This window comes from Rattus norvegicus, chromosome 8 (assembly GCF_036323735.1).
Source record: "Rattus norvegicus strain BN/NHsdMcwi chromosome 8, GRCr8, whole genome shotgun sequence".
NCBI lineage: Eukaryota > Metazoa > Chordata > Mammalia > Rodentia > Muridae > Rattus > Rattus norvegicus.
Window position 1 is genome coordinate 33362791 of NC_086026.1, and position 27906 is coordinate 33390696.

A 27906-nucleotide genomic window follows, 5' to 3' on the forward strand; every position below is an offset into this window, starting at 1 on the left:
CGAACGAAGCCCCAGACGCCCCAGAGGGAGGGCCACAGCGGAGAGCGCGGGGAGGTGATACCAAGCTCGGGGAGGGGGTCCCGCGTTGGCCCCCGCCTCAGCCCGCGAGGTTGGTACGGACCGCGAGTGGCTCGGGTCCCGCCGGCAGCTCGCGCTCGCGGGGGCGGGGTGTGTGGGGGCGGGGCGGGAGGCGCTGTCACAGCCGCGGCCGCGCCGCGCATCCGCCGCTGCCAGCGCCGAGGGCACCACGCGCTGGCCCGCTCGGCTGGGCTCCGGCCGCGCGCCCAGCCATCCCGGCCCGGCCAGCCCGCGCGTCGCCTCCTGGGGCTCTTATCGCCGCCCCGCGCCTCGTCGCCCGCGCCCTCCCGCGCACTCCGGGGCTCCGGCCGCCGCCTGGCTGAGCCCAGAAGCAGCCGGGCCGAGGCAGCGGGCCGCCCGGGGGTGCGGACGAGTGGGCCCGCGGCTATGAAGTGGCCCCCGAGGGTACGGAATCGGAGAACACCCGGAGAGAGAAGCGCGCGCATCGCAGGGCAGCAGCCCTGGGTCTCTGGGGCCAGGGCATAGGACTGCCACCCGCTATGGACCGCGCCAGGGACGATATGGACTCGCTGCCGCAGGTCAGTGTCCGGCGCCCTGAGCCCCCACCTCCGCAGTGCACAGAGCCCCTTTATGCGTCTCCATCAGTACCCACGCCATGTCCGCTCGCGTGCGCGCGGTGTGTGTGTGTGTGTGTGTGTGTGTGTGTGTGTGTGTGTGTGTGTGTGTGTGTTGCACAAAATAGGGACATCAGGAAATAGGGCCGGCTGGCAGGGCCTGCACCTGAGGGGCTAGGAAATAAAGCTAGGATGCTTCCTGCCCCGCTCCATTAGGAGGAAGGAAGAACTGGTTGCCTGAGTCTTCTAACAACTGGTCTTTCTTTAGCTATTCTATCCCTTGCCACCTCAGCAGGTGGTTCTTGGTGGCCCAGGAGATCACAGGATAAAGGGTCAGCTCTAGCTGCGCCCCTGCTCACTGGCAGGGACCCTATCGCTCTGCCTGTCCTGGACATTTACAATTAAATTCTTTTCAGGGTAACCAAGCGCCGCGCATCTTTCCTGTGGGTGCTGGGAGCTGGAGAGTGGCAGTCAATCTTTGAGACCTTCAGTGCAGGAAAGCAGAAGGAGGCAGGACCAGGTCATTACCTTCCTCTGTGCACTTGATCATACAAGTTCAGAGAAGGAAACTGAGACGTGAGGCAAGAGAAAAAGTATCAGATCCAGCACCTCAGGGAACCCGGTATCAGCCTCCTACTGAGAAGCTCAGGTCAAGAGCCCACCCACCCCCCCACCTCACCCCACCCACCTATAGGAACTTGGTTTTCATGAGCTACTACTTTCTTAGCCAGATCCAGTCCTAGTGCACTTGCTGGACAGCTTTTGGAGCCGAAATGACCCCCAGATTTCTAAGGCACAGGACCCTGAGCAGGGCCTTTTGTTGACAGTGGATTCCCCCATGCTTGCGGGATACTTCCCTACGGAGACCGGTTTAGCTGAAGTGCCCAGCAGGATCCTGATCTTGGACTATCTGGCATACATTTTCAAGCGAATGAGACGGACATCCATGTGCCTGGCACAGAAATAACGTGTGCACCGGCGTGTGCATGTGTGTAAATGGCAGGCACACGGCTTCAGGAGCGACTGGTGTTGAGCTGGGTAGGGATGCTGTTGCTCTAGTCTTCTGTCCTGAACATCTCCCTTTTCAGTCGAGAGTCACTACAGAGAGGAGGCATTTCCTTTTAGAAGCTGCTCATTGGTGACCACTATTGAACCAAACATCAAGTCCTTTCGGTGTTCATGCAAGACAAAGATCCTCCCCACAAAACCCTCACACAACCACCCACTCCGCTCAGTTCACATCCAGGATCTGAAAAGGTCCTGGGTTTGCATCCTACCTCCTCTCTGCCCCTTTCAACAAGAGAAAAATGCTACCTAGGGTGATGGGCCGGGGAGATGAATACATGCATGTCCGCACTTGGTAGTGAGGCCATTGTCCTGCTGCTCCCTTTGTACAGCTGCTCCCCCAGGACTTAGGATCACCCTGTGCCTGTGGACGGGGTAGGATCTGTGCATGTTTCGGAGTGAGATGCTACTGAGTGTCCCACCTGAAGCCCTGAGCAGGTAAATCACTAGAGGGGACCCAGAAATAGAATGGGAGCCTGCAGCAGAGAACAAGCTGCCCAAAGGAAGAAGCCCATGTCTTCGGCTCAAGCTTTTTATTAGACTTGGATTCTTCCCAGAGTTTTTAGGGAGGGCCAAGTCTATTGTGCCTTCACGATATGGAGCCCACAGTAAGGAGGTTTTGTGAGGATAAGATATGGAAGGGGTGAGCTGACCAAGGAGTCAGGCTCTGGGTCAGGGAGTCCAATGGGCGCATGTGGCTAAAAGAAAGAATTCCTGGATGCTCTTCTGCTTGTTGGAGAGGCCAGGCTTGAGCAAAAGGAGGCAGAGTGGGGCCTTAGAAAAGGTGCAAGCCATGTTGGGGATTTAGCTCAGTGGTAGAGCGCTTGCCTAGCAAGCCCAAGGCCCTGGGTTCGGTCCCCAGCTCCGAAAAAAAAAAAAAAAAGAAAGAAAAAAATAAAAGAAAAGGTGCAAGCCTTCTTCTGCAAGTCTGCGCACCACAACATTATCAATCATCCTTTCCTAGGGAGTCTCCCCACTGGAGCTGAGAAAGACTGTCTACTGAGAAAGATTCTGATGGAGTCAGGGTGGCTCACAACGGACAGGTCATGAAATCAGAAGCAAACTGCTTTTGACTCTTAAGGAGAGCTGCCTGCTGTGGCATCACCCAGTGTTCAGGATCGGTCGCCTTCTCGCCTTTGCCATTCTTACCTGGTATCTGGCATGTAGTGTGGTGGGGAAGGAGGCAGAGTATGGGCAAGCCTGACACCTAGGGAAGAGGGAGAGAAGCCTCCCTGGTATACATCCTCCTTGTCAGGGCTCCAGATAAGCAGATCTTTGGAAATTCCCCAAGACCAGCTAGGAGACATGGTCATGATCCAGAGGTGACAGACCCCCTAGAAGGGCTTGCTGGGGTCCTACTTGTCAGGACATCTGTCCCCAGCTAAGTGGGTTTTGAGGAAAAATGAGTTCTCTTAAGCATGCTTTCCTGACAGTCTATAAATCAGGAAAGTATCATCTCTTTTGACTGTTAAGGACAAGGGCTATGAATGTAAATTTCACTTTTATCTTTTATACATTCTCCTTCCCTCCCCTATTCTCTCAGTATCTGGGTCTCCCTCCCCTTAACCTAACCAGACACCTAACCTCTGACTTTGAATTGGACCCTACCCTTCCTGATCCAGAACCAAATTACTCAGAACATCTCTCCACTGAAGAACAGCAGGAAAGATATTTTAACATCTAGTGATTTCTTTATTTATTTTAATCATTCCATAATACCAGAGAATGGTTGTCTAAATTTTTTGAGATGTATAAACAACAAATCTATGACCACTTTCTCTCCATGCTGGAAGGTGACTATGGCCAGAAGTCACCCAGAATTCAGTCCACTTGCACTGACTCTCCATCCCTCCTATGTCCCAGGCTCTGCACCTGGTGGTGAGGACATATTTTTAAATAGTCTAAACCCTGCGCTTTCTATTTAGCTCTGGGAAGGTTGTGTGCATGGCTCGCATTTTTCCCCTGCAGCTACAGCAAATTTACTTTTCTAATGAGGTTTAGCTCCGGCCAATATTAAAATGAGTCCGTGCTCCCTGCGCACACACCAGCTGACAGCAGTACAGGAGGCAGGCTCAGAGCCAAACTCCTGGCAGGGATTACGGCTTTGCCATCACCAACATCCCCAAGGTGGAGAATCTAAGTCTAGATCAAGAGCTGGATGGGTTGGAGGACTTACCATGCCCAAGGGATCAGAGGTCTTCTACTCAATGTGCAGGGCCATGGGCAAGATTTTTCTCCCTACGTACGTGCATAAACTGTGCAGTCCAGTCATGTGCTCATGTGAAGAAAAGGGGACAGAAAGCAATGAAGGGCAGAACAGAGACAAAGGTCTTGGTGGTCGGGAGTGACTCAGTGCCAGAGCCCAGCTCCCCATTTTCACAGGGTGGCCTGGATCACGGGGGTGAGGCTCTGTCACCTCTATCCTCCTTGCCTTCCTTGTTTCTAGGGCAGAGGAGGGATCTGGGGCCAGCTTCAACTCTCTAGGCTCAGCTTAGACATCAGCTATTTGATTAGGGTTCAAAGCTTGTGATAGCCAATGCTGAGTGTGAGCTAGACTGCTTCCCTTTGTACACTAGGCGGCCCCCTTCACCACCCCAGTTCAAGGGCTCAAGAGCCACCTGTGGCCAGCGGCTCCCATCTTGGTCAATACATTCAGAATGCTACCTGCAGCCCAGAAAGCTCTTAAACAGCTGTTGCGAGCATGCCTACACAGGGAGGCCTTGGCATAGTGTGGTCACGGGAGCCATAGTGGCTAGACTCCTATTCTGCCTCTGCCTCTGCCTCTGCCTCTGCCTCTGCCTCTGCCTCTGCCTCTGCCTCTGCCTCTGCCTCTGCCTCTGCCTCTGCCTCTGCCTCTGCCTCTGCCTCTGCCTCTGCCTCTGCCTCTGCCTCTGCCTCTGCCTCTGCCTCTGCCTCTGCCTCTGCCTCTGCCTCTGCCTCTGCCTCTGCCTCTGCCTCATATTGGTTGTATGGCCTTGGAGTGCCGCTTACCCCACTAAGCCTCTGATTTCTCATCTCTAAAATGGGAGTAATATTAAGATGGTGAAGAGGGGGGCGAGTCACTGCAGTTCATCATGCTAATCGCTCAGAGCGCACAGTATTTTTTATTTGAAAATAGAAAGCAATTTGTATTCTTCATTTATTTAGCAATTCACAGAAGTACTTGCCGAGCAGCCCACTCTGAGCCAGGCTGTCTGCCATCAGCGTTTGCCCTGGCCTGCAATGCTAACCCCCTCCAGGGCCTCTGTTTCCTGACCTGAGATAGAATACAGCCCTGGAGATAAAATACAACTGGGAGGGTGTCCTTACTTTAAATGACTGCTGCCGGATAAAAAGGGGCTGTTGTTGCTGCCTGAAGGTGGGGGAAAATAGAAATTCTGGCTCTTTGCGCTCTCTCTCTCTCTCTCTCTCTCTCTCTCTCTCTCTCACACACACACACACACACACACACACACACACACACACACGAGCAGCACCTAAGTCCAGTCACAAAGTCAGCCACTGTGGTATCTTGCTGAGTGGGATAAAGGGATTTGAGGAGTCTCATTTTGGGCTTACACCATCCCTGGTCTTAAGGGTAACAAAACCAGGAGGCTGTGTCCCTGAACTCTATGGCAGCCAGAAGCCAGGAAGGCTCCTGCCAAACAGGAATTAGGCATCACCTACCCAGCAACCGAGTGAGTGAAAGAGCAAGAATGGTCCTAAGTTCACGTCCCAGCTCTGTCAGTAACTCAGTTGGATGACAGAACCTGTTTCCTCATCTCAAGTCTGGAGGATACCAACCAAAGAACGTCTGCATACTCAGTGAAAAGTCACACCATGCAGCCTTTCTGCAGTACATTCAGGACACTGGTGTCCCAAAGGTGGGAGGTGGCAGGTGAGGAGAGCAAACTGGAAGCATGTGCATGACTAGTGCGCAGATGCCCAGGCTCTATGGGCCACCAGGCTTCTCCAGCATCAGGCTCTGTGACTCCAGGCCACTTCCTACACTGATGGGAAGGGACAGATTCCACAGTGGCTCCACCCCAGTCTGACGCCACTCAAACCTAAGTGTCTCTTCCCACAGTGCTCTAACTTTCCTAACGTCCTAATGGCCTGCCTTTGGTGAACAGACACATCCACAGAAGTAGATGAGGGGTTGGAATCCTCAGTGGCTTACAGCCCAGTTCTGGGGCTTCTAACTACTTATAGCCTAGAACTACAGCCCGTCTGATTGGGGAAATCACAGGTTTAGGCCTCAGAGATTGGGGAATCACCCTCTCCACCCCTAATCATCACTGCCCTGGCACCCAGTCAGGGCAAAGCTGCTTCCAGGAGCTGTTCCTAGCTGGTCTCCTGGGAAGCATGGTGGATGCAGTCATCCATCTATCAAGGAAGATGCCGTGCCTCAGAGACACTTCTGTGGCCATCCTAGTAGATAGATCTTCCCCTCAGCAACCCTCACACCATTCCTACCTGCCCCCTCAGCTCTCTTGTTCTCTCCCCACTGGCCCATGCCTAGAGGCCTCACAGTAAATGGACACTGTTTTTGGAGACGGAGGGACTGACCAGCTAGCATGCACACTGTTCACCCACAGGCCGGGGACCCTGGCTCTGCGGCCTGCTTAGGATGATGAACAGCCGGTAGGCATGTGATTTTCTTTCTCCGTCAGAGTTTCTGAACTTAAGCTGACGTATTACTCCCCTAACTCATCACTTGTCGATATTAACTTCTTCTCCCCCTCATAAATCTCCCTCTGTGTCTCAGAGCAAGCGACCGCCGCTCTAGCCTCCTCCGCTGCCAGGCTGCAGGCTGCCGCCTACGAATAACCACTATGCTAAGGGGTACACCCATCATTGTGCCCTGAACTGATTTCTTCATGGTGACATTCCCAGGAGACAAACCAGACAGGCACTGTGATCACATAGGACACCAAGCCTAACCCAGCTTCAGGGAAAGCTTGCTGGGCCTGCTTCTTGAAGGCCCTGGGCCTATGGGGATGTATGTCCTTGTTGGCCAGGTCTAAATGGACCATGTGTACAAAAAGCTCTTTTCAACTTATTATGTCAAAAGTATGTAACATAAAACTTACCATCTCACTCATTTTAAGTGTGCAGTTCAGTCATCAAATATAGTCACTGTTTTATAACCTTATGACTTGGAACCTCTAAACCTGATGAGCATCTCCCCCCACTCCCACCCCACCCCCAGCTTTGCCCTTCCACCTTTCTCTAAGCACACACCGTCTGAGTATGGCTTACACCAGTTGCCCTTTTGTGAGTCGTTTCTCTTCTAACGTCCTCAAGATTGGTGTACGTAGTAGCATTTGTTAAGTAAGGCTGTTGCATGTGCACATGCAACATTTTATTTAATCATCCAGTCAGTGGACTGGTTCCTTTCTGCCAAACCATGGAAAACAAAGTGCTCGATCAATGGTAGTTGGCCCCAGTTGCCCTCCCTGATCCAGGAAAGACATAGCAGATAAATTGGTACTCAGCACAAAGTTATATTTCAAATACCATGGGAACACAAAGCTGGCAGGAGAAGCCCCCACTTTAGCTGGTGTCTGTTTGGACCTCTGTTTGCTCCTTCCAGCTATGTTGTATTTCCTAAGGATCCCCAGGTACCCATTCCCCTACAGGAGCATGGCCTTCCCAGTCCTGGGAGCTGATCAGCTTAGCAAGTATTGGGACAGACAAAGGGAAGAGTCTTCCGAATGGACATCCTAGCCACAGAGAGATGCCAATGTCCTGGGCCATTATCACTCCCACTGTCTTCCTAGAGCCCTAAAGATTAAATCTATCTTCCCTTTTAGGTTCTTTGTCTGGATTCAGAACCCATGAGGCCCTAAAAAGCCCTCTGGAAGGGTGGGAGGAATAGCAGGCAAATCCGCCTTACACTCTTCAGGCTTCTTTGCAGAGAGATGATCAGTGATACATAGCCACCCTGCAGCTTGCCATATAATATATAGTCCAGCGCACACATAGATAGTGTCAGCATAATCTCCACACGTGGGATTTAGATTTAAGGTACCCTCCATTGATCACATCCACACTTGCTGTGTTTACGAGGAGTGGCACACACGAGCTGGCCCCTCTGGCTGATAACACATTTATAAGTATGCCCAAGCAACCACCATCAGCACATCATATTAACTGTTTCTTATCCTGTCAGTGGGGATAGCTGATGTCACACAGCGGGAACCTCGGGGACAGAGCAGGCCTGCTAGAAGGGAGAGCTTAGAGTTGGGAGATAGCAAGAATGAAGTTCCCAGAAAACTACAACCTGAGGTTAAAGAACAGGGAAATCGTCGCATTCAGGAGGCCATAGTCATATATCCCCATTGACATACTTTAGTACACTAACAGATTTAGCTATAGGACCTACAGAAATCTATAGTCCTTTAGTTGGGCCTCTTCCAGACTCAATGGAGGCATAGAAATAGCCAGTGCAGGAAGAGGGGAAAGAAGAAATAGTCTTTAGCAGGCGTCAGAGCACCAGGGAAGCCACAGCGTACGGCTCTCATCTCCTCTAGCCTTTAGTCCCAAGCCTCTTCTGTTCAGCCTGCAAAAGGTGCATCATATGGAGAGCGCACAGAACAGGGCTCTGGGTCATTGTTAAGGAGCATGCTGTGAACAAAAGCAGGGTGAACCAGACTAGAGTGCCGGGTTCCAAGCAACACAACCTCCCCACACATGGGAAGCCTACCTGCCCCAGGCCACCCCCATTTATCAGGCTACAGCATGCCAACTGCATACACTCCCAGGGGCTGAAGTCTCTGCCTCACCTAGCTGTGAGGAAGGAGGAGCGTGCTAGAGAAACTGCCCAACAAGTAACTGGTCTGCCCCCTGGGGAATAACAGCCGTGTTCCCCTTCTCTTCGTCTTCCAGGTGGTGAATTTTTAAAGTTTTTATTAGCAAATGTTAATTTATGCAGTAACATGTTTCGCTATGATTTTCACAAACTTATGGAATACACTTCCATAATGCTGTTTGTTACCGTCTCGTGCCGCCTCCCGCTCCGGGAATTCTGATTTTAAACAAGGTGATAGAGCTTGCTGCTGCCACCGCTGTTATACCTTCCATGATCTAAGTAATTTCAGTGCTAATTGTGAACCAGATGCTGCCAATGGATTCCCTCAACTGCCTACCAATAGCCCTGGGAGAGCCGCGGTTAGGGAGCCTGGGCGGCAGAAATATCAGTGCTGTTTCTCCTTTGTCTTGAGCCCGGGAAAGCACAGGTTTGACCTGGAGGACAAACATCAAATCCAGCAAGCGCAGGACCATTTCCAAGGCCCCACACTTGATGACTGGACAGTCATAGACGGTTGGGCCTGGGGAAGGTGGGGCTAGGGGAGGCAGAGGGCTCAGGGGCATCTCACTTTGCCAGCACTTTCTCTAGACACAGCACAGACCTCAGCACCGAGGGAATGTGAGGCAGAGAATGGCCTCGAACAGCATCAGAGTAAGAAAGTCAGTGGTGGGGGAGCAAGCAGCTGTCAGCTGACCCACCCTCCCCCTAGGAAAAAAAGCCCTACAACAATCTGAAAGGCTCTGCCTACTATCCCACAATACTCAAGGTTCATCCTCTTTGCTCCAGGGTGCGACCCAGTCTGCAGTCCCTCGCCTGTTTGGTCCCATTCCCCAGGTCTAGTAAGGAATCGAGTAGATATCCAAACCAGACTCCACCCTGTATATGGGCACCCTCACTCCATCATCCTTCATTCAGGCGGCTTAACCAGGGGCTGTCCTCTGTCCTGAGGTTATCAGAGGGCAAGTGCAGTATCTCTCCAAAGGCTCTAGGGGCATTGCAGTGCCTCTCGGTTTAGGACTATTCTCTGCCAACTGTTGGTGCATGGCAGCCTGGCACAGAGAGAAATGTGGCCTCCTGGCCAGCTGCCCACATGGCTTCTGCTACTGCTGTTTTGAAGCAGCTGTGACTCTAGTAGTCCCTGCTGCCTGCCTGGTAGCAAAATAGGCTGAGTCCCTCCTATGCAAAGCAGGCGTCCATTGGTAGAGCTGGCCCAGTGGGTATTCAGTCACCGTGGAGCCATCCCACAGATGTCCTAAGCAGCCCACAGGCTTCTCTCGGGGCACTGAGCAGAGCAGTGGGCTGGGTGGAGAGATACTCCAAAACCAGAATGGGTAAATAAATAAAGAGAAATGGGTATACCATGTAGGATCTAAAGGCAGGACAAAACCCTCGTGTGGTCTCTTTGTGGCACTGAATGAAGTGCACTGCCGGCCCTGTGCCTGTCTCCAGGGAGTAAGGGGAGGTGGGTAGTGAGAGGATATGAGAATAATGCAGGTTGGAGCAAGTCAGACTCACTCGCCCCCAGGGTTCATTATGTAGAAGGGAACGGCAGCATTTCTATTTGCTGGATCCTGAAGGTTGATCATGAAGCCTGGGACAAGGCTGGCGAGCCACTCAGGGAAGAGGGAGAAAGAAAAACACCTTGTCTCTGCTCCACACTCCTCCCCACACTCAGCACCTATACAGGGATTAAGCAGTGGCTCCTGGATCACTGGTAATATCTAGCTATGTCCCACACTCTACCTGTGGCTGATCTGTTGACTCCAGTGACTTACTTACCTTGTCACCTCATCATACCTTCAAACTGCTCCTATTTTGGATTTTTATTTTAGCAAAAGGTCACAGTGGTAAGGGAATCTCAGTCTCTTGGTTGCCATTTGAGCATGCAGCTGCAGTACCCAGAAGGGAAGAGCCCTCTGCCACAGGGATGAGAGGGAGGACTTGCCACTCTCAGGCAGAAAACTATCCCAACGGGAAGTTCACAACAGACCTTATCCAAAAGAGAATCGGAAGACTCACACTATCTGTTACCTGGGGCATTTGAGGAAGCACAAACCCCCAACCCAATGCCTCAGCTTCGTCATCTGTTAAAATGAAGGAAACGCGTTGGGGTTGTAAAGGTTTCATAATTAGACGAGATAAATGACACAAGAGAACTTGGAAGCCAGCCTTATGAAATCTTTAGAGGGCCGCCTCCTACCCCAGCATTGCAGAGGGAGTAAACTGGCATGTTGGCATCATCTCTTTCATAATAATCCCAGACCTGAGTGTTGAAAGTTAAGGGCACATTCGTGATTCGTCCCAACAGGGACCCAATCACAAGATTCTGCAAGAGGCCTTAGAGTTGATAACCAAGACTGAGCTGTAAACTCATGCTCATCAGGTGGCATGCTAGGCCTGTGCACACATGTGCAAGTACATATGTGTGTTGAGAAGAGACCCCTGCATTCTGAAGTCACCCAGGAGGTGCTCTGTGATTCGCCATCAGCCTTCATGTGTTGTCAGAATGGAAATTTTAATACCAATCCTTTCCTGATTTAAATTAGAAGTATCACATCTAGGAAGATGAAGGGCAGGGACCTGAGGCACGTTTTCATCAGATGAACTCTTTCTAGCCCATCAGCATCACGAGGGCAGTGGGTAGGAATACCATGGCTGACCTCATACCAGACTTCCATCTCCCATGATAGCCACTGGACATGGGTGCTCACCCCCAGGCACATCAAACACTGACAAAGAGACGCAGGAGGGCGGGGGCCACAAAAGGGAGACAAATTTACAGCTGAAGGGTCATGGGATAGAAGATGCCCTGTACGGCTCCCACCGCATTTGTAAGCCCCTTTCCCTGGGGCTGGTCTTGACAGTGACTTTGTCTGCGGCTTGATGTCATATGGTAAAGCCAAGGTTAGCCCTTGAGAAGAAACTTGTCTTTGACTACTTCAGTCCCTCTCTTCCTACACCTCTTCTTTTAAGGGAGCCCTAGGGGAGCATCTAGGGTTTGACTGGAAGTAACCAAAAGAAAATGAGCTAGGAATCCCATGCCAGACCCTTCCCAGGCTGGGCAGATCACAGTTATAGAAGTATCTGTTTACTGGTACCAAATATGTGCCAGATTATTTATGCTAAGTTTTTCCTAACTACCTAATAACCTACCTGGGGAAGCACCATTTCATTCCCATGAGGAAATGAAGGCTCAAAAGGGAAGAGAGCTCCACAAAATGCCCAGGACCCAAGCTCATGCACTATTGCCCCATCCTCCATGGATCCTTCTTTCCAGGCAGAGAAAAGCAAAGGAAGCAGGCAGAGAGGTAATAGGCAATGGTAGAACACATGGCTTGGCTGGTCCTTGATGTTACCTTTGGGATCTGTTATGGTTGGGCAAGAGCTGAGGAGCTCAAAGGAGGAGAGAATGACCTGGCAGTTTGTGGTAGGCAGGCAACCTCTAAGATGGCCCACGTCATCTGTAACTCCATGTCTTCATATATCAGTATCTTCTCATTTGTCACAAAGGTGCCAAAAGATATTGATCTGTTACTGCTGCAGGACTTCAATTAGCGCTGGGCTCTTTCCTTGATGACTTGGTACAGTAGGAGGTCAAACAGAAGGGGGCCTGTATGACAAGGAACTATGACCCAGACAGGCTATAGGAGGTACGCACCTGTGGACCAGTGGGTTTTGCCAACAACCCGAGTAATCATGGGAATACATTCTCCCCCAGTCAAGCCCACAGATAAAGATGCAGCCCAGCCAATCCTTTAGTGAGACAAGTAACCCAGCCTGGAGTCCTGACTCAGACACTGAAGATAGCAGATACATGCTATTTTTAAGTTCCTTAGTAATTAGTAATTTGTTAGACAGCAGTAGCTAATGAACTTGACTCCCTTGTGGATGGTGGCACTCCCTCCTTAAAGTTGGCACGTCTTTCAGAAGAAGCCCATGCAAGGAAGAAGAGATAACAGAAAGAAGGGCCAAGGAGGTGGGAGAAGCTGAACCTTTCCCTCCGTTTAGAATATAGGGTTCTCTGCAGATAGAGACTTCCTCCCACATCATGGAGGGAAGGGCTGGATGGCCCTATGCTGTCTATGGCCTGTAACTGGACATTGCACACCTTCCCCCACCTAACCACTGTCCCCTCAGCCTAAGCAGTCACCCATCACCCCTCTGCTCTATGGTGGCTCTTCACTGGTGCTTCCCTGTGGACTGGCTGACCATTTCCAGCTGTTCCCAATTCTACAGCAGCTCTCTAGCTGCTGTGGCCTGCTTGCATCAAGCAGTGAGTTATCTGCTAGTATTCTGCCTATTCGTACCCATGGACATGTGATGGCTCCACAGGACAAAATATGGGTGTTTGATCCAGGTCCTCCTGTGCATTAGCTCTGTGGAAAGGGGATGGGTTTTTGTGGTTTGTTCTATAGACTGCTAGCATGACCCAGGTAGCTTCAGGAAACCCAGCCCGTACCATTCTTTATTCTGTTTTAATGTCTGCCATGGACTAGAGAGGACTTGGCCTCACAGAGAACCATGCCAAGCTAAAACCCTATTTTCATTTTTAACATAATCATAATCTAAATATAACTCAAGGCCGTTTCCAGAAAAAATAATCAAAGGAATTACCTTTATTTAAAAAAAAAAAATCGACAAACCATGTGGGTTTTGACAGTGTTGGGCTGGAAGAAAAGAAAACCATTCTTTACACCAAATCTGGGGTGACACAATGCCCCTTCTCCCTGAGCACTTGGCTTGGTTTCCCAGCTGGAAAGAGACACGATGGCAGGAAATCAGACCCACATAAGTGCTACAGGTGCCCAGCAGCAGGGGACAGTCCACAAAGAAGGAGGCCATTTCCTGGTATGGTGCTTCCTCTCTTTAGGCAGCTCCAGGCAGGCAGCGTACAGGTAAGAGAAAGAATCCCTGTAGCCTTGAAAGTCATATAGCATCTTCCTAAATCAGGAATCTCCAGTGCGTGGGCCAAAGACAGATCAGGAGAACCAGAAAGCAAGACCCAGAAAAAAACATATAAAGGAGGTGCAATGGATATTAAAGGGAACAGAAGTCACGGTCCACAGCCTCATCTACATTTTAACACTGAGATTCTGAGCATATCAGGGAGCTTCCCTAGGCTCCTATGAAAGACGGGGACAAGGTCTCCAGCCTACCATGCAGAGCTGTCGTGACCATCAATAAGCTAAACTTAAAAAATAAAATGCCATGTGTAGGATTCAGAGTGGAACTCTTAAAAGACCCCTTCCCCCTCCGCCCCGTATGAGTGACAAACAGAAGGCTCTACACACGTTCCCTGTGTATTTAAGAGATTGTCATACCAGGAGCAGTCAATGTCTATGTCCTGCACCCCAGGAGAAACTGTATGGGCCCAAGGCAGCATTGCTGTGGCTGGGTTAATGAAGTATGGATTGACTGGGCTGCAAGCTGATTAGCTCTGGCATTGGGCTTTCTCTGAGCAGTGCCTGCAGAATCAATACTAATCCCTTGATCCCATTAGGGGCTCCTGTAGATCTCTGGGACAAAGCCTGTGCCTCTGTTTCTATGGAGAGGCCCTGTGTAGGGAAGAGAGATGCTGGGGTTGGGGCCAACACTTCAGCACCTTTATATTCTTCTCAATTTTTCTCATCCTACTGTTTTCATCCCCTTCCCATTGAGGGCCAAGAACCTCCCCAGTCACCAGAAGCTGGCTGATCCTATGATCCTATATAAAAAGGGGTTTAGTAGCCTCTGTCCGCCCCCAGGCTCTCCATTGTGTTCCACATTCTTCTAAATATGGATAAAAATGTTTTACGGGTTGTTTTGTTTGCATGTTTGTTTGTTGCTTGTTTTATGATGCTGGGGATTGAGCCTAGGAACTCACACACAGGAGCCAAGAATTATCTCACTGAGAATAATACCACACTGCACGGTCTGGAAGACACATCTTCACGGGTCCTCTAATTGAGAAGCTAACTACACACAGAATTACTGTGCATAAAGCCTTAATGCACAATTAATATTTTTCAAGTGGAGATCAATAAACCCATCTTCAGGTGTCAGGGGTATTGTGGAAATACTTGTGGGCCCAGAAGAAAGCCTTTTTCTGCCTCTGTAGAATTGGCCAGCACTGAGCCCTCCTCATACACTACTCTGACCCTCTTAGGAAAGTAGCTACTAGTCCATCCAACCTAACTTCTCCTCTAGCCTAGGATAATAGAGCTTTTTGTGCCCCAGACACCCCCAGTTTTCATCTGTAGACCACAGCTCTTTGAAGCCTGCAGGAAAAAAAATTCCTGTGACTAATTCTCCCCAGCCATGCCTATCTCCAAGTGTTTATGGCTTTCAGTGTGACCCAGTTCCATAGGGAGCTGTAATGGTGGCCCTCTGACACTGAGTCTAGACTGACACACCCAGACCTCTCTTGCCTCGTGTAGGGCATGTCTTCATCCTCATAGACCCCAGTCATCATAGTGTCAGGCTGCTGAAGCAGCAGCACTGAAAATTTATTAGAATTATTCCAGTCAAAATCCATGGTTTTTTTTGTTTTTTTTTTTTTTGTTTGTTTGTTTGTTTTTTTCGGAGCTGGGGACCGAACCCAGGGCCTTGCGCTTCCTAGGTAAGCGCTCTACCACTGAGCTAAATCCCCAGCCCCAAAATCCATGTTTTTAAGGCTAAAAACAAAGATCAGGGAAGTGAACACTGAGAGCACAGTTACCCCTAGGGTCTGTCCTGCCACTGTCCGGGCTCTTGCTTCTCATTCAGTGGCCTCCTCACTGAGCTTTACCCATTGTACCCACAATATAGACTTTGACCATGTTTGTGAGACGGTTAAAGAATACCAGGAAAGTGGATGCTCCTCGTGTCTGCACTTGCTGGTAAGAGAAGCCAGCAGTCACTGGGGTTAGTCAGGAGCAGGTGTATGAGCACAGAATTAGAAATCTTGAACATAGCAGACCTTCAGCTGCTACCTGTCCTCACAAATAGGTTCTTTCTCACCATAAAGCCCCGTTCAAGTGCTGCTTATTTCCGAACACCCTACTCTCTCCACCTTGCCGCCTGCCTTCTCCAATCTTTCTGTTGGTTCTTCTGCCTGCCCTATCCAAGGGCCCAGAAACCATTCTGAGATCCGTGAGGATGCCACAGGCAATCACCACATTACTCCTAAGCTAGGCTAAAACCATAGCCCATGCGAGACAAGCCACGTTGGTCTGAGAAGCCAATGTAGGAACAGCCTGCACCCCTGGTCTCCTGCCCACAGCCAGACACTATTGCCAGTGGGCCCACCCCCTGCTGGCCAGATGGTGTTCTGCAAGTCTCGGGGTGCTCTCTGCTCTACTTAATAACCGCCTGGTAATTAGCTCCACGATTTTGCCACTATGCTTATAATAGCCTCCATTAAAGTTATGGGGTTTTCAAGCTGTAATGGCTTCCAGAGTAATTAATGCACAACTGGGTTTATTGCTAAGCTTATTTTTAGAGCTTGTCTCTCTGCCTCCCCTCCCTTTTCTTTCATAGATTTTTTTTCTTTTGACCAAAAAAGAATGTGATGGAATTAGACACTTCTACATGGATCAGACCCCCTACATCATGCCCATAGCATTGTTCCTTCTTCCTGTTCCAGCATCCAGCAGATACTGGGATTGACAGTTAAGGTAGCGATGGTGGCGGAAGGTGGCTCTTAAGCCAGTACTTCTCCAGGCAATAGCTTAGAGCCACGTGGCCTCCATATAATTCAGGCTCCATCATTTCCCATCTCTGACCAGGGGCAAATTGCTTACCATATTGCTTCAGTGAATCCAGCTGCAAATAGAAATACGCCAGTGCCTGTCTCTCAGGGTAGCTGTGACTACAGCACATGTGTAAACAGTGTCAGCCATCTTTGTCCTTGGACACCATGAATGCTGTAGGACAGCCAGCTATCATGAGCAGTGGCCCAGGCAGATACAGGGAGGCTGAATGAGCTACAGGTCTAAGCAGCTGCCCAGAAAGAGAGCCATAGAAGCAGGAAACCACTCTACGACACAGCCTAAGGCTATACCATGCCCAGCTTCTTTCTTCTGCTTCCCCAACTTGAACTCAGAGCCTTCGCCCCAACCAGGCTCATTTGAGAAGTAGACATTTCTGAAGCCCCAGCTAGATCTGACCTCCCTCTCTTGGTCTATTGTCTGTTTCTATAAGAGAATACCCAAGACTGTGTTGTTAATAAGGAACAGGAGGTTTTTTGCTCCATGGTTCTGGAAGATGAAGTATGAAATCATGACCTGGTGAGGACTGTGTGCTGCTTCTGTTCACAGAGGAAAGCACATGAAGAGTGGGCAGCCACTGAAGACAGGGGCATAAGAGGTGGCCCTGCTTTAGAACAACTTGCTCTCAAGAGGAGTAAGATGGGCATTAATCCCACTCCATGACACAATCATCTTTCAGGCCTTACCTCCCAACACTGCCCCAAGACAAATCCCAACTTTCAGAGAGGATTTCAGTGAACGGTGAGAACACAGTCACCCTGGGGTCTGTGTTTCAGAGGGAAGAGACGAGATCCATGGGGAGCTCCCTACGGAGTGACGTCAGGGCAGCTGACACTGATGCTAGCAGCTGTGAGTCATGAGAAGGACTGGAAATAGGAAGTTGGCTCACCCAGGGTAGTGCTCGGAAGTAGAAAACAAAGCTTGGTCTCCCAGCAGATACCAGAACTAGTAGAAAGCAGACCTGAGAAGAAGAAAAAAATGTACACTATTTCCAAAACTGGGTCACAAAATGTTCTGGTTGGCCATAACTCTCAACATTGGCAAAGACCAAGAGCACAAGCGGGCTGTGCAGGGAAGACAATATGGCCTCCAGAGTGACTGTCTACCATGTAATGATGGGCTCTAGCATGCTGAACATGTTGAGGGCTGGCCAGAGTGCCAAGTGCTCCTACCAGCCATGGACCCAGCAGCATCTGCCCAGGATAGGGAGAAAGAAGAGAAGGAAAGGATCTGATCATCCCCAAAGGAGCTCTGAGCTGTCACAAGGAAGACAAAAATCCCAAAGAAGTACTACCAGATCCTCTGCACACCCAGGAGTGAAGCCTGTAGGGTGGTTCTAGAGCAAGGGTCTTTCTTTGGACTCTTGCAGCTGCCATTTTTTTGAGAAGTATCTCTCTACTACCTGTTCCTCAGAGAATAGCTCCTCCTCCTGCTGATGCTCAACTCTGACCTGAGGCTTATCCTATGAGAAGAAGGTGCCCTATAAGAATTCCCTGCAGACATAAAGAGAGGAGGGCACTTAGGGTCTTCCCTTGTGGTGTCCAACCCTATCCATCTGTTTATCCTTGAAGGAAGCCTCCTAAGTATGACCCTGGGCCAAAGCTAATATGAACAGCATAGCAGCAGCCAGAGTTTCTGGTACATTTCTCTCAGGGACCGCCCTGGGTGCTTTCTGGGAATTAACTCATTTGATTCGGAGAACAGCTTTGGAAATCAGGTGACTGATCAGTAGTTTAGAAACAAGTACAAAGTTGATGGAACTGGCCAAAAGCCACAGCTTCTGCGTGGGTCCGTTAGGATTAAACCATGGCTGATGTCTCTGAAATCTGTGTCTATAAGCACTGCATCCTTCTGCTCTTGTACACGGCTGCTTCTCAAGGGAAGGACACAGGCTCACTCGCCCAGACAGCTATACAGAAAAGGCTCTGGGGAGATGGATGGTCCGTTGAGAAACTCTGGATGCTGTGGGTCTGGAGTAGGACAGCCTCTGCGGTCCATGTCCACATCTCTGGCTCACCCACGACTGTTCTCTCTTACAGGTATCAACCTCCGAAGGTTCCTGACCCTGCGCTGGACTACTTCCCCTTCGCAGACTCCCATCAGGCCGGACTCTGCAAACCTGCTGCCACAATGGGTGGGTGTGAGCGCTGGTGAGAGTTAGCGGCCAGTGTTCGGCTTCTGCCTCCCTGTGCCTGGCCGGCCGGCCCATGCCTGTTCTTTTCTTCCTTGTGCTGCCGGTGCTCCGTGGCCACCTTCCCCTGACCTTGCCACTGCTCAGGTAATGAGGAGCTGTGGGCGCAGCCAGCCTTGGAGATGCCGAAGAGAAGGGACATCCTCGCGATTGTCCTCATTGTGCTTCCCTGGACACTGCTCATCACCGTCTGGCACCAGAGCAGCCTCGCACCTCTGCTTGCTGTGCACAAGGGTGAGCCCACCCCACCCCCACCCTGGCCTGGCTTTGGTGATAAGGGCTACCCTCCGAGCATTCGTTTTTATACCTGGGCCCTGGTCCTACCTTGGGTTAATTTGGGGCCCTCTAAGACTCCACTGAAAGCCTCCTCCTGCTCTTCCCCTCCTCTTCCTTCTGCTCCCCCCAATCTCCCCACACACATGGTTTTAAGTACCTGGGATTTATTAAAATCAAGTATGAGTCTCAGTTTCCATGAGGAGTGCGTATGCCATAATATTTGAGGCAGCATGGGGAAGCACTAGGGCTTTTAGTCAAGAGATAGAGGGAGTGAAGCAAACTAGGCCAAAACCTATAATGTGGTCATTTGAGGGAGAGGAAGGCCATAGAAGCAGCTACGCAGACTCAAAAGCAGATGGTTTGGCTTGGTCAGATTTTCCGTTCTTGAGACAGCTATATTACTATATAGGTCTGGTTGCCCTAGTACTCACTATGTAGCCCAGACTAGCTCCAAACCTGTGGTAATCCTCCTGCCTCTGCCTCTCCAGTGTTGAGATTACCAGCATGCACTGGGTTCAGAAGTGGACCGATTGGATGATTTTGGATATAAGCACCGTCTCACCTGTCCTTTGTTTGGGTATTGGGTGATTTAAGTGGAAGATTGACTGTGGGTAGTCTGATAAAGATTCAGGAATGTGGTCAGTTGTTTACTGTTTCTGGAAAAGAGATACCCCTAGGAGGGGCAGTCCTTTCTGAAGTGCACGAAGCTCTGAATTGTCAAAGTAATGTCAAATTTTAAACGACAAAAACATACCAGATTAATGTGTCCACAAACATGCATACCTAGTTTCATAGTGTGCAAGGATGGGCCACACAGGAGAGGGGGTAAGGAAAGTGCAGAGTCCCGGCCTATGTTGTGGTTTGAGGGAGCGTTTTGGTTTTGCTTTAGTTTTGAATTGTGGAGAGACAACGAGGCTTGCTGCATGGTAGGTAAATGCTGTACCTGTATACAAAATATACCTGAAGAGCCACACCTCAGCTTGTATTGTGCTGCAAAATCTTTCAAGTCTCCTGGCTAGAAGACTAACTGGGTAAAGGCCTGAAGCGAGGAAGCGTCCTCCCAAGAGCGAGCAGAAAAGCTGAGGTTAGAGTAATGTCCTTCGAGCTATGAGTCTTGAGACATCTTTTTTTACTCAAATCCAAATCTCCACCCTCAGACCTTCCTTGCCTCCCACATCTATCTACCTCTCGTTCAGTCTTGCTAAAGCTACCTTCTGCTCCACCTAGCTGGGACACTCAGACAGGCAGCAAGTTCTCCCACTGCATTGTGTACCATCATCCCCAGGAACGAGGGTAGGAAAAGGAAGGTGCCCAATCCCTTCCCATAACAGAAGGATGCTCTGTGGCAAGACCTAGGGAGCCCCAGTAGTCAGAGACTTCAACTGATTGAGCTGCAACAGTGGGCAGGTCACAACCCATGCTCTGCTCTCCGCTGTAGAATACAGCCCGTCCTTCAACCTCCCTGCAGTTCCTCAGTCTTCCTGCCGCAACCTCCCTGCCCTTGCTGGATACTCTGGTCCTTGCCATGATGTCATCCCCTGCTCACAACCCAGTGCCTCTCTCTGGGGCTTGTCAGTTTAGAATCATGGTTAGCCTGTGAATACATCATTCCAGATGGTTAAAACTACCATATATAAAATGACATCATGTCTGTTGTCCTCTTGGCAGAGTGAGGGTCAGAGCCATCACACCAAGAGCCTTTTAGGATTCAGAGTTGCAAAACTCCCTGAAGCCAAGGCGAAGGATAGAGTGCGGGCTTCAGACAAGCCCTGACACATGGAGAACTGCCCCAGGACGCAAGCTTCTACATGTTTAGGGTGATGTGGAAAGCAGAAGGCTGTACAAAATGGCTCTAGATCTCCACCCTCAACCCCCATTTCCAAAATATTACCAACTACCAGATAAATGAATTCTTATGTCAGGGTCAGAATATCCTGGACATTATTCTTTTCCTTCAACACAGTTTCTTTTCAATTTAACCCAGAACTCCCTGTTGATGAGCTACACCTCTGCCCGTCTCCCTGACCCCCACCCCAGTCACTCAGCATTTGATCTGTGGCCTGATATCAGACTGCATGTCCCCTGTGACATTAGACAGAAGTGGATCCCTTGGGCCCATCTGCAAGGGACTCCACTCCTTGCAAAGTGGCCTGTTATTAATGGTGATAGGAGAACAGGGGAGTCATGGCCCAGCATCCTCTCTGTGTCCACATTCCAGTCCTTTTGTGTGGCTTGCTCCTACTCCTACCATCCTCGCCATAAATACAAGGAAGCAGGTCAGCTAGTGCCCTGTACAGGAGTTGATAGTGACCGTGCCTAGCCATACAATAACTTTATCAAGCAGATGCTATGAGCAGGAGTTAATATCCTCAGCACCATTGTGTGGCCACTGCAATCAAGGCACCAGAAACTAAGAAACTTGTTTTAAACCTCAGTTTGTCATAGCACACAGGAGGATCTATGCCTAAGTTTCCAAGTCTGCCCTCTAGCCATTAACACTCCTACTGAGATACCTGTGAGCCGTGAATGCTATGCTATATTTGACCCATGAATCCTTCAAACCCAAAAGCATCACTTGGAGATCTAGGACTTGAAAGCAGGAACACCGACAGCCTTGGTTGCTCCTTCTAGTAGGCCCGCCAGGTTTTCCACCCAGGAAGATGGTCCAGATGTAAGAAACCTTCAGAGATGCCCAACTTGGAACTTTTAAAAAGTTAAGAAAGTAATGTGTCTGTGTGCATGCATCCAGAGGGACAGGCTTCTGCGGTATCATTGTCCCTTCTGGTATCCTTGGGGTGTGGATGGGAAGCAATAAGTGGGCACTAGGACAAGAGAGCTGTTCATGGGTCCAGAGAGATAAAGGACAGTGTCTAGAAAGTATGAATTGGGAAATAGACATCAGGCGAATGGAAATCCTGAGCAAGTGTCTACAAAACACGAAGAAGGTCTAAACTCAAATGGCATCCAGGATTCAAAACTGTGTTGACAGCTAAGAGTAAAATCCATTACAACCAAATGCAGCGGTTAAATGCTATACTCTGCACCCAAATCCCAGAACTGCTACATACACCAGGAGAGAGAGGCCTCTCTTGATCAGAGGGTTTGTGGGAAACCTTAAGTTCCCTTTGAGATCCAAACTGTCCTGTAGCCACCCACCCCCACCACTTTCAGGCTTTGTGGAATCCACACCACAGAACATAGCTATTTGTCTCTGCTATGTAGTCAATTTTGCCATATGAGGAAGAGACCCTGGAGGTGTGAGTCACGACATTTTTTTTTTATTATTTAGAACCTAATGCATTGAGGAACTAGAGAGAGATAACTGAAAGGTGGCCGGTTGTATTCAAAGAGCTACATGCATGTGAAGTATGATGAAGGGGTCATTTCTGAGTCATCCCAGGAATCTAAACTAGGAAAATTCTCATGAGAGTTCTAGATCCATAGGTTGAAACCTCAGGTTTAAAGATGGACACGAGAAGGCAGGCCCTAATGTTGGTTCTTCAGAGGGACAGAGGACAGGTACTCTCTTGGAAGGGTGGGTGACTTTGAAAGCCCTATATCAGAGCCAGGCCAGCGCCCACGTCCCCCTCCCTCCCCGCACCACCTTTTCCCACCTCTGCAGATGAGGGAAGTGACCCCCGCCATGAGGCACCACCCGGTGCGGACCCTAGGGAGTACTGCATGTCCGACCGTGACATCGTGGAGGTGGTGCGCACAGAGTACGTGTACACGAGGCCGCCACCGTGGTCCGACACGCTGCCCACCATCCATGTGGTGACGCCCACCTACAGTAGACCGGTGCAGAAGGCAGAGCTGACGCGAATGGCCAACACGCTATTGCATGTGCCCAACCTTCACTGGCTGGTGGTGGAGGATGCTCCACGTAGGACGCCCCTCACAGCGCGCCTGCTGCGCGACACTGGCCTCAACTATACACACCTGCACGTAGAGACACCACGCAACTACAAGCTGCGAGGTGACGCCCGAGACCCTCGCATCCCACGTGGCACCATGCAGCGCAATCTGGCCCTGCGCTGGTTGCGGGAGACCTTCCCACGGAACTCCACTCAGCCGGGTGTAGTGTACTTCGCAGATGACGACAACACGTACAGTCTGGAGCTCTTTGAAGAGGTGCGTAGGGACCAGAGGAGGGAGAGGAGCAGGTGGGGCTCCAGGGGACTGGATGTGGGGACCATACCAAGATAAGAGTAGAGGATACTATGGCATGCATTGACAAATGCAGGGAGCCCTAACCTGGGCTCACTGAGCTTTGCAGCAAACCAGAGAAAGAAATAGTAAAACCTCCGTACAGGTTAGAGCAACCCAACCTGTTAAAAAAAAAATGACTTGAGTTTTATGGCTCCCACACCCTAGTCCTACCCTTAGAGGTTTGTTCTCTGAAAGGGATCTCTTTATGGTGTCATTTAACATGGCCACCAGCTTCCTCGTAGGTGGCCAGTTTGAGCATCTCCATTAAAGTTTTAAGGAGGGAAGTTCATTGCAAATTTAAAAATGGCAATATTGAGAGATCTTGTATAAGGGAGGAAAGACTATTGGGCCATACTGATAAGAAGAATAGCATCTTGGCTCAGAAATGTTTTGTGTGGAGCCTGGCTGAGATTCCTCTAGGAGTTCCTCAAGAAATCAGTAATAGCAGGTCTGGAGGCAGGCTGGTGGGACCCATATACTCAGTAAGTGGTTCCCCTCCTGTGGGAATGGGTAGTGTTTTCATTCTAGCTTCAAGTACCCTGACTCAGGTTCTCACCTTGTAGATGCGCAGCACAAGAAGGGTGTCCGTGTGGCCTGTGGCCTTTGTTGGCGGCCTTCGGTATGAGGCCCCCCGGGTGAATGGGGCAGGGAAAGTGGTTGGCTGGAAGACAGTCTTCGACCCCCACCGGCCATTTGCAATAGACATGGCTGGATTTGCTGTCAACCTCCGGCTCATCTTGCAACGAAGCCAGGCCTACTTTAAGCTACGTGGGGTAAAAGGAGGCTACCAGGAAAGCAGTCTCCTTCGAGAACTTGTCACCCTCAATGATCTAGAGCCCAAGGCAGCAAACTGTACCAAGGTAAGATTCTCTTCAGAACTGATAGTTGATGATGAACCCACACACCTCGAGTTAGATCAGGGGGCAAGAAGAGGGCTTGCTTGTCTTCAGTCCTCACCCAAGATGGTATTTTATTGTAAGGCAGTTACAATGATGGGCAGGGAAATGGGGAGGGATTTCCACTGAGGAATTCCAAGGATCTCTGACTCCATAGGGAAGTCTATGACCCCTGCTGAGCATACACATGCACACACGAGTGAAGGTGCACACTTGCATATATGCACATATACAGAGCACATGCATTCCTGCATATGTATGCATGTGCATATGCACAGATACATACATACACATATGCAGACTTGGGGAATCTTGAAATGTGTCTGTTTTCTGTAGCTTTAGATTTCTTGCTTTCAGAAGACATTTTGAACGTGTCATAGATACAAACAGCAAGAAAGAGGAAATGAATAAAGAACGGTTTAAAAGCCTTGATGGAGCAAAGGTGGAAAAGGAGGGGGCAGAAGAAATGCTTGCCGGGTGTGGAAGGGAGACAGACGGTGACAGAATGATCTGAGAATCTGCACCACTTTTTATTTTGTGTCTCCGGATATGCAGATCCTGGTCTGGCATACGCGAACAGAGAAGCCAGTGCTGGTGAATGAGGGGAAGAAGGGCTTCACTGACCCCTCGGTGGAGATCTGAAACTACACATGCAGGTAGGAGAGAAGGCCAGAGTGGCCAGTGCAATAGACAAGTGGCACCATTTTGGGACACATCCTCCATCTCCAAGGACTTTTTCTTTTGGTTTTGTGGGAGACAAGACCAATGTGGGCAGGAGAATCATGGCCAAAGATTATGTCCCCAACAACTAAGCGGCAGCCGCTTCCATTGATAGAACTGAATCCTGCTGGCATCATTCTTCCCTTGTCCTGCTGGCCGTAGGGTGTGGCCCTCAGTGAGGGGGTGCAGTATGGACTTGCTCACAGGGTTCTGTGGATTACTTCCAACACAGAGCTGTGGTGAAGACGCACCACACCAGATCAGTAGCCCTGTAGATTTCAGTAGCGGGTGAAAGGGCTCACGAGTATAAGCCCTGGAGCCCGCCCCCATGCCAAGGTACCACTTTCCTGTTTGGCCTAGTGGCACTTATCTGCTCCTGGCTTTTTCATATGTGCAAAGCACCGAGACCAATCTCTGGCACATAACAAATCCTACACAATAGATCTTATTCTTTTTTAATTGTTTATGTCCCATTGGGTTAGGCCAGTGTATCTATCTACACTTTGGAAGGGACAGTGCTGTCAGAAAAGCTAAACGACTTGCCCAAAGTGACACATTAACCCAAGAGATTTTTGCTAAGTGACTGGCCGAGCCAAGTATTTTTTGAGGGGCCTTTTGTGCTCTTGCCTCTTGGAAGCACTGTCCCAGGATTCTCTATTCCAGACGCTACTACAGATCCATGGGCCCACAGCAGACAAATATGTTGGCTTTTGCCTTGATACATCTGCAGACACCACGTCTCTGCAGGGTGCCATCCAGGAACCTGAAATGCTTGGCCAGTGCATCTTAGAATGCCTCGGGTACAGAGCTCCTTCTCACCTTCTGCCCTCACACGTTACTAGAAGAATTCCCACCAATTGCCTTTCAAAAATGTCTCCAAGGGGAACACAGAGAGGCTGTGTGGAGTCCACTTGGGGATCAAACATTCTGTCCTATTTGCAGCTCCACCTCTACCTGGCCCCAAGCTAAAACCTACTTCCCCCACACACAGGAATCACCTTCTCAGACCCTGATCTTGGCTTCCATCCTCTCCCATGACTGACAGTGACTCTGAGGCAGACTCCTGAGGAATACCTATTATGTATACTGAAGGCTTCCAAGAGAGCCCAGCTTGACGCCAGGACAAAAGACAGAGAATTTAAGCACAGAATCCCAGACCTGTGGTTCTCTACATCAACAAGGCCAGGGGCTTGAAAGACCCAAGTTCTGGGGATTCCCGTTGCCAGCAAAGCCTGTGCTCAGCACACCTCCTTGGAAGCTTCCTGCATTGATGGGGCTGTGTAAGCAAGGGGACCCTGCCTTCGAGTGATGCTGGGGTGAGGGAGGTCAGAAAACGCCACTATTGAGTGCAGCATGGCTGTCCATGGCTCCCTGCTCTTGGGCCCAGCATGACTACACAGCATGTGCCCAGCCAGGACATCCTGAAGACCAGAGAGCAGCCTGGGGCATGAAGATGCCCCAACACTTGTCTTTCACACCTGCTCTTCCTCAGAGCTGCTCCCAAATCAGAAATACCTCTGGCTCTCCTCTGGTTCGTGTTTACAGGGCATAAGGCTGTCTTGGATCCCACCTGGCACCCAGCCCTGCATTGGGGGAGCCTGGGCCTACCTACAGCTCCCCTTGTACCTCAGGCTGTAGAAGAACCAAGCCCTTCCCCGTGTCCTTCAAGCCTCCTGTGCCAGAATCAGTCAGGTGGTGGGCCTAGAGCCAGCACAGGTCATGGATTGACCTGGATTGAGAACCAAGTCACCCCACAGTCCACACTGCCTCTCCAATACCCCTGGGCTGCAATGCCCCTTGCTGGGTTTGGACTGGGGAGGCAATTGCCCTCTTCCTGGAACCCCTGAGAATCACAGATCTCAGGACTGGAGGTAACAGTAATAAACAGGCAGAGCTCTTCCTGAAAAGTATGAGGCCCAGCAATCCCAGCCCTTTTCTGAGCCAATCCTATGAAGGGTGCATTAGCAGGAGCTCAAGGTCAAGAGCAGGAAATGTCTAAACACTGAAAGGAAGGGAGACCTGAGCACATACTGCTTTGGAAGTCACTCTATCTTACACAAAACGGGAAAGCTTGCAAAGCCAGCCCGCCTCATGCCCACTGCCCCTTCTCCGCCCCAGACAGTACGCTCACGCTGTTATACCTACCCACCTGCCCGAGAGAAGCATCTGCCTGGGTATTCAGCAGCCCAGAGGCCCCTGGTTCTGGCTGCACGGGGCCCTCTGGTGGTAACCTCACTCCAGCTCCTACAAGTTGGAAGCACAATTTTCCTCCCAAGAGGGGAAAAGGAAAGGGCGCGCGCCCACTGAAGAAGCATTTATTTTTTAACTGCTAACAGCTCCCCCGCTCCATTAAAACTCACAGGACGGGCCCGAGAGTCATTCAGAATCCACTCTTGGGTGGATGAGACTCAGTCCACACAGCTAACTTTCAGAGAATAGCATCAGCTGCCCATTTTGAAATGGATTTAACTTCCCACAGTCTTCAGGAAACGACCTGATGGTATAAGACCCCGCAGTCACCCTGTAGGACATCTCCCCCGAACCATTCATACTTCTGGATATTGGTTTACCCATTGGCATCAAATGAGGAGCACAGGGAATCTATCCAGTGGATGAATAAGTCTGGGCACCTTACGCTCATTCATAGAAACTGTTCGTGGATGCCAAGGTCAAACGGGCTGCCGAGGCCACCTTTTTAGCCAAACACAGTGCTCTTTTTAGGAAATCAAAAATGAAAAAAACAAAATGGGGATTTTTATTTTTCACTTTTTGGCAGATGCTACTTCAGTTGTTTTCACATAACGTCCCCTCTTAGCTGCATGTGTATTTATTTAAAATTACAACCCCGGTGGACTGCGGCCTTCATCACGGTCGGGAATGAGCTTGTTGCAAATCAGAACCGGGTCCATGATGACAACTGGCTCTCCAAACCCAGGCTGTCCCCTGCTCCCTTGCTGGAAAGGCCTACCACAGAGGAGTTAAGCCAGAGGTCCAGGAGCTCCGTGGGCAGAGGCTGGTGTGAGGGTGGAGCCCAAGCTGCTGCGCCATCTGGTCTGTTTTTATTTAACTGTATTTAATTTGTTTTCAAAAAAATTAAAAGTCAAATATGGTTTTTAACGGTTGTAATCCTCTTCAGCCCTGTCTTTATTTTACTCTCGTTTATTAATTTAACCGTCCAACAAATACTGACCGGATGCCTGCTAGGAGTGTGCACTCTTCAGGTCCACGACACGTTGCGGTCTTCATGGGACCTGCCCACCGAATGCAGGAGGCCATGCTAGTGATGCAGCATCTCAGGTGTGAGGTGCTGTAGGGGGAACAGCGGAGCCGCCGGGGAAGATGGGAGGGAGAGACTGGGGAAGATGGGAGGGAGAGG

The 27906-nt window shown here is 50.2% G+C and overlaps 1 protein-coding gene across 5 annotated transcripts; it reads left to right on the forward strand.

The window, feature by feature from the left end:
• On the forward strand, positions 1-27656 carry B3gat1 (beta-1,3-glucuronyltransferase 1). 5 transcript variants are annotated; one of them, XM_063264785.1, is made up of 7 exons: positions 1-109; positions 18278-18372; positions 18517-18663; positions 22328-22836; positions 23478-23774; positions 24366-24466; positions 25522-27656. In XM_063264785.1, exons 2-6 carry the CDS (start codon positions 18369-18371, stop codon positions 24450-24452), a joined length of 1044 nt encoding a protein of 347 aa, XP_063120855.1. In that variant the 5' UTR covers positions 1-109; positions 18278-18368; the 3' UTR covers positions 24453-24466; positions 25522-27656. The 5 variants fall into 5 exon arrangements, with proteins under 5 accessions (XP_063120855.1, XP_038936638.1, XP_038936641.1 ...); XM_039080710.2 differs by having other exon boundaries at positions 92-109; positions 18278-18388; positions 25473-27656; XM_039080713.2 differs by having other exon boundaries at positions 92-109; positions 18278-18388; positions 25576-27656.
• The last annotated feature ends 250 nt before the right edge of the window (positions 27657-27906 follow it).

Excerpts from the sequence above, each read along its gene's own strand:
- B3gat1 (XM_063264785.1), top strand. Across the intron at positions 18,664-22,327 it reads TCTGCTTGCTGTGCACAAGG|ATGAGGGAAGTGACCCCCGC; the intron begins GTGAGCCCACCC and ends CCACCTCTGCAG. Across the intron at positions 22,837-23,477 it reads GTCTGGAGCTCTTTGAAGAG|ATGCGCAGCACAAGAAGGGT; the intron begins GTGCGTAGGGAC and ends CTCACCTTGTAG.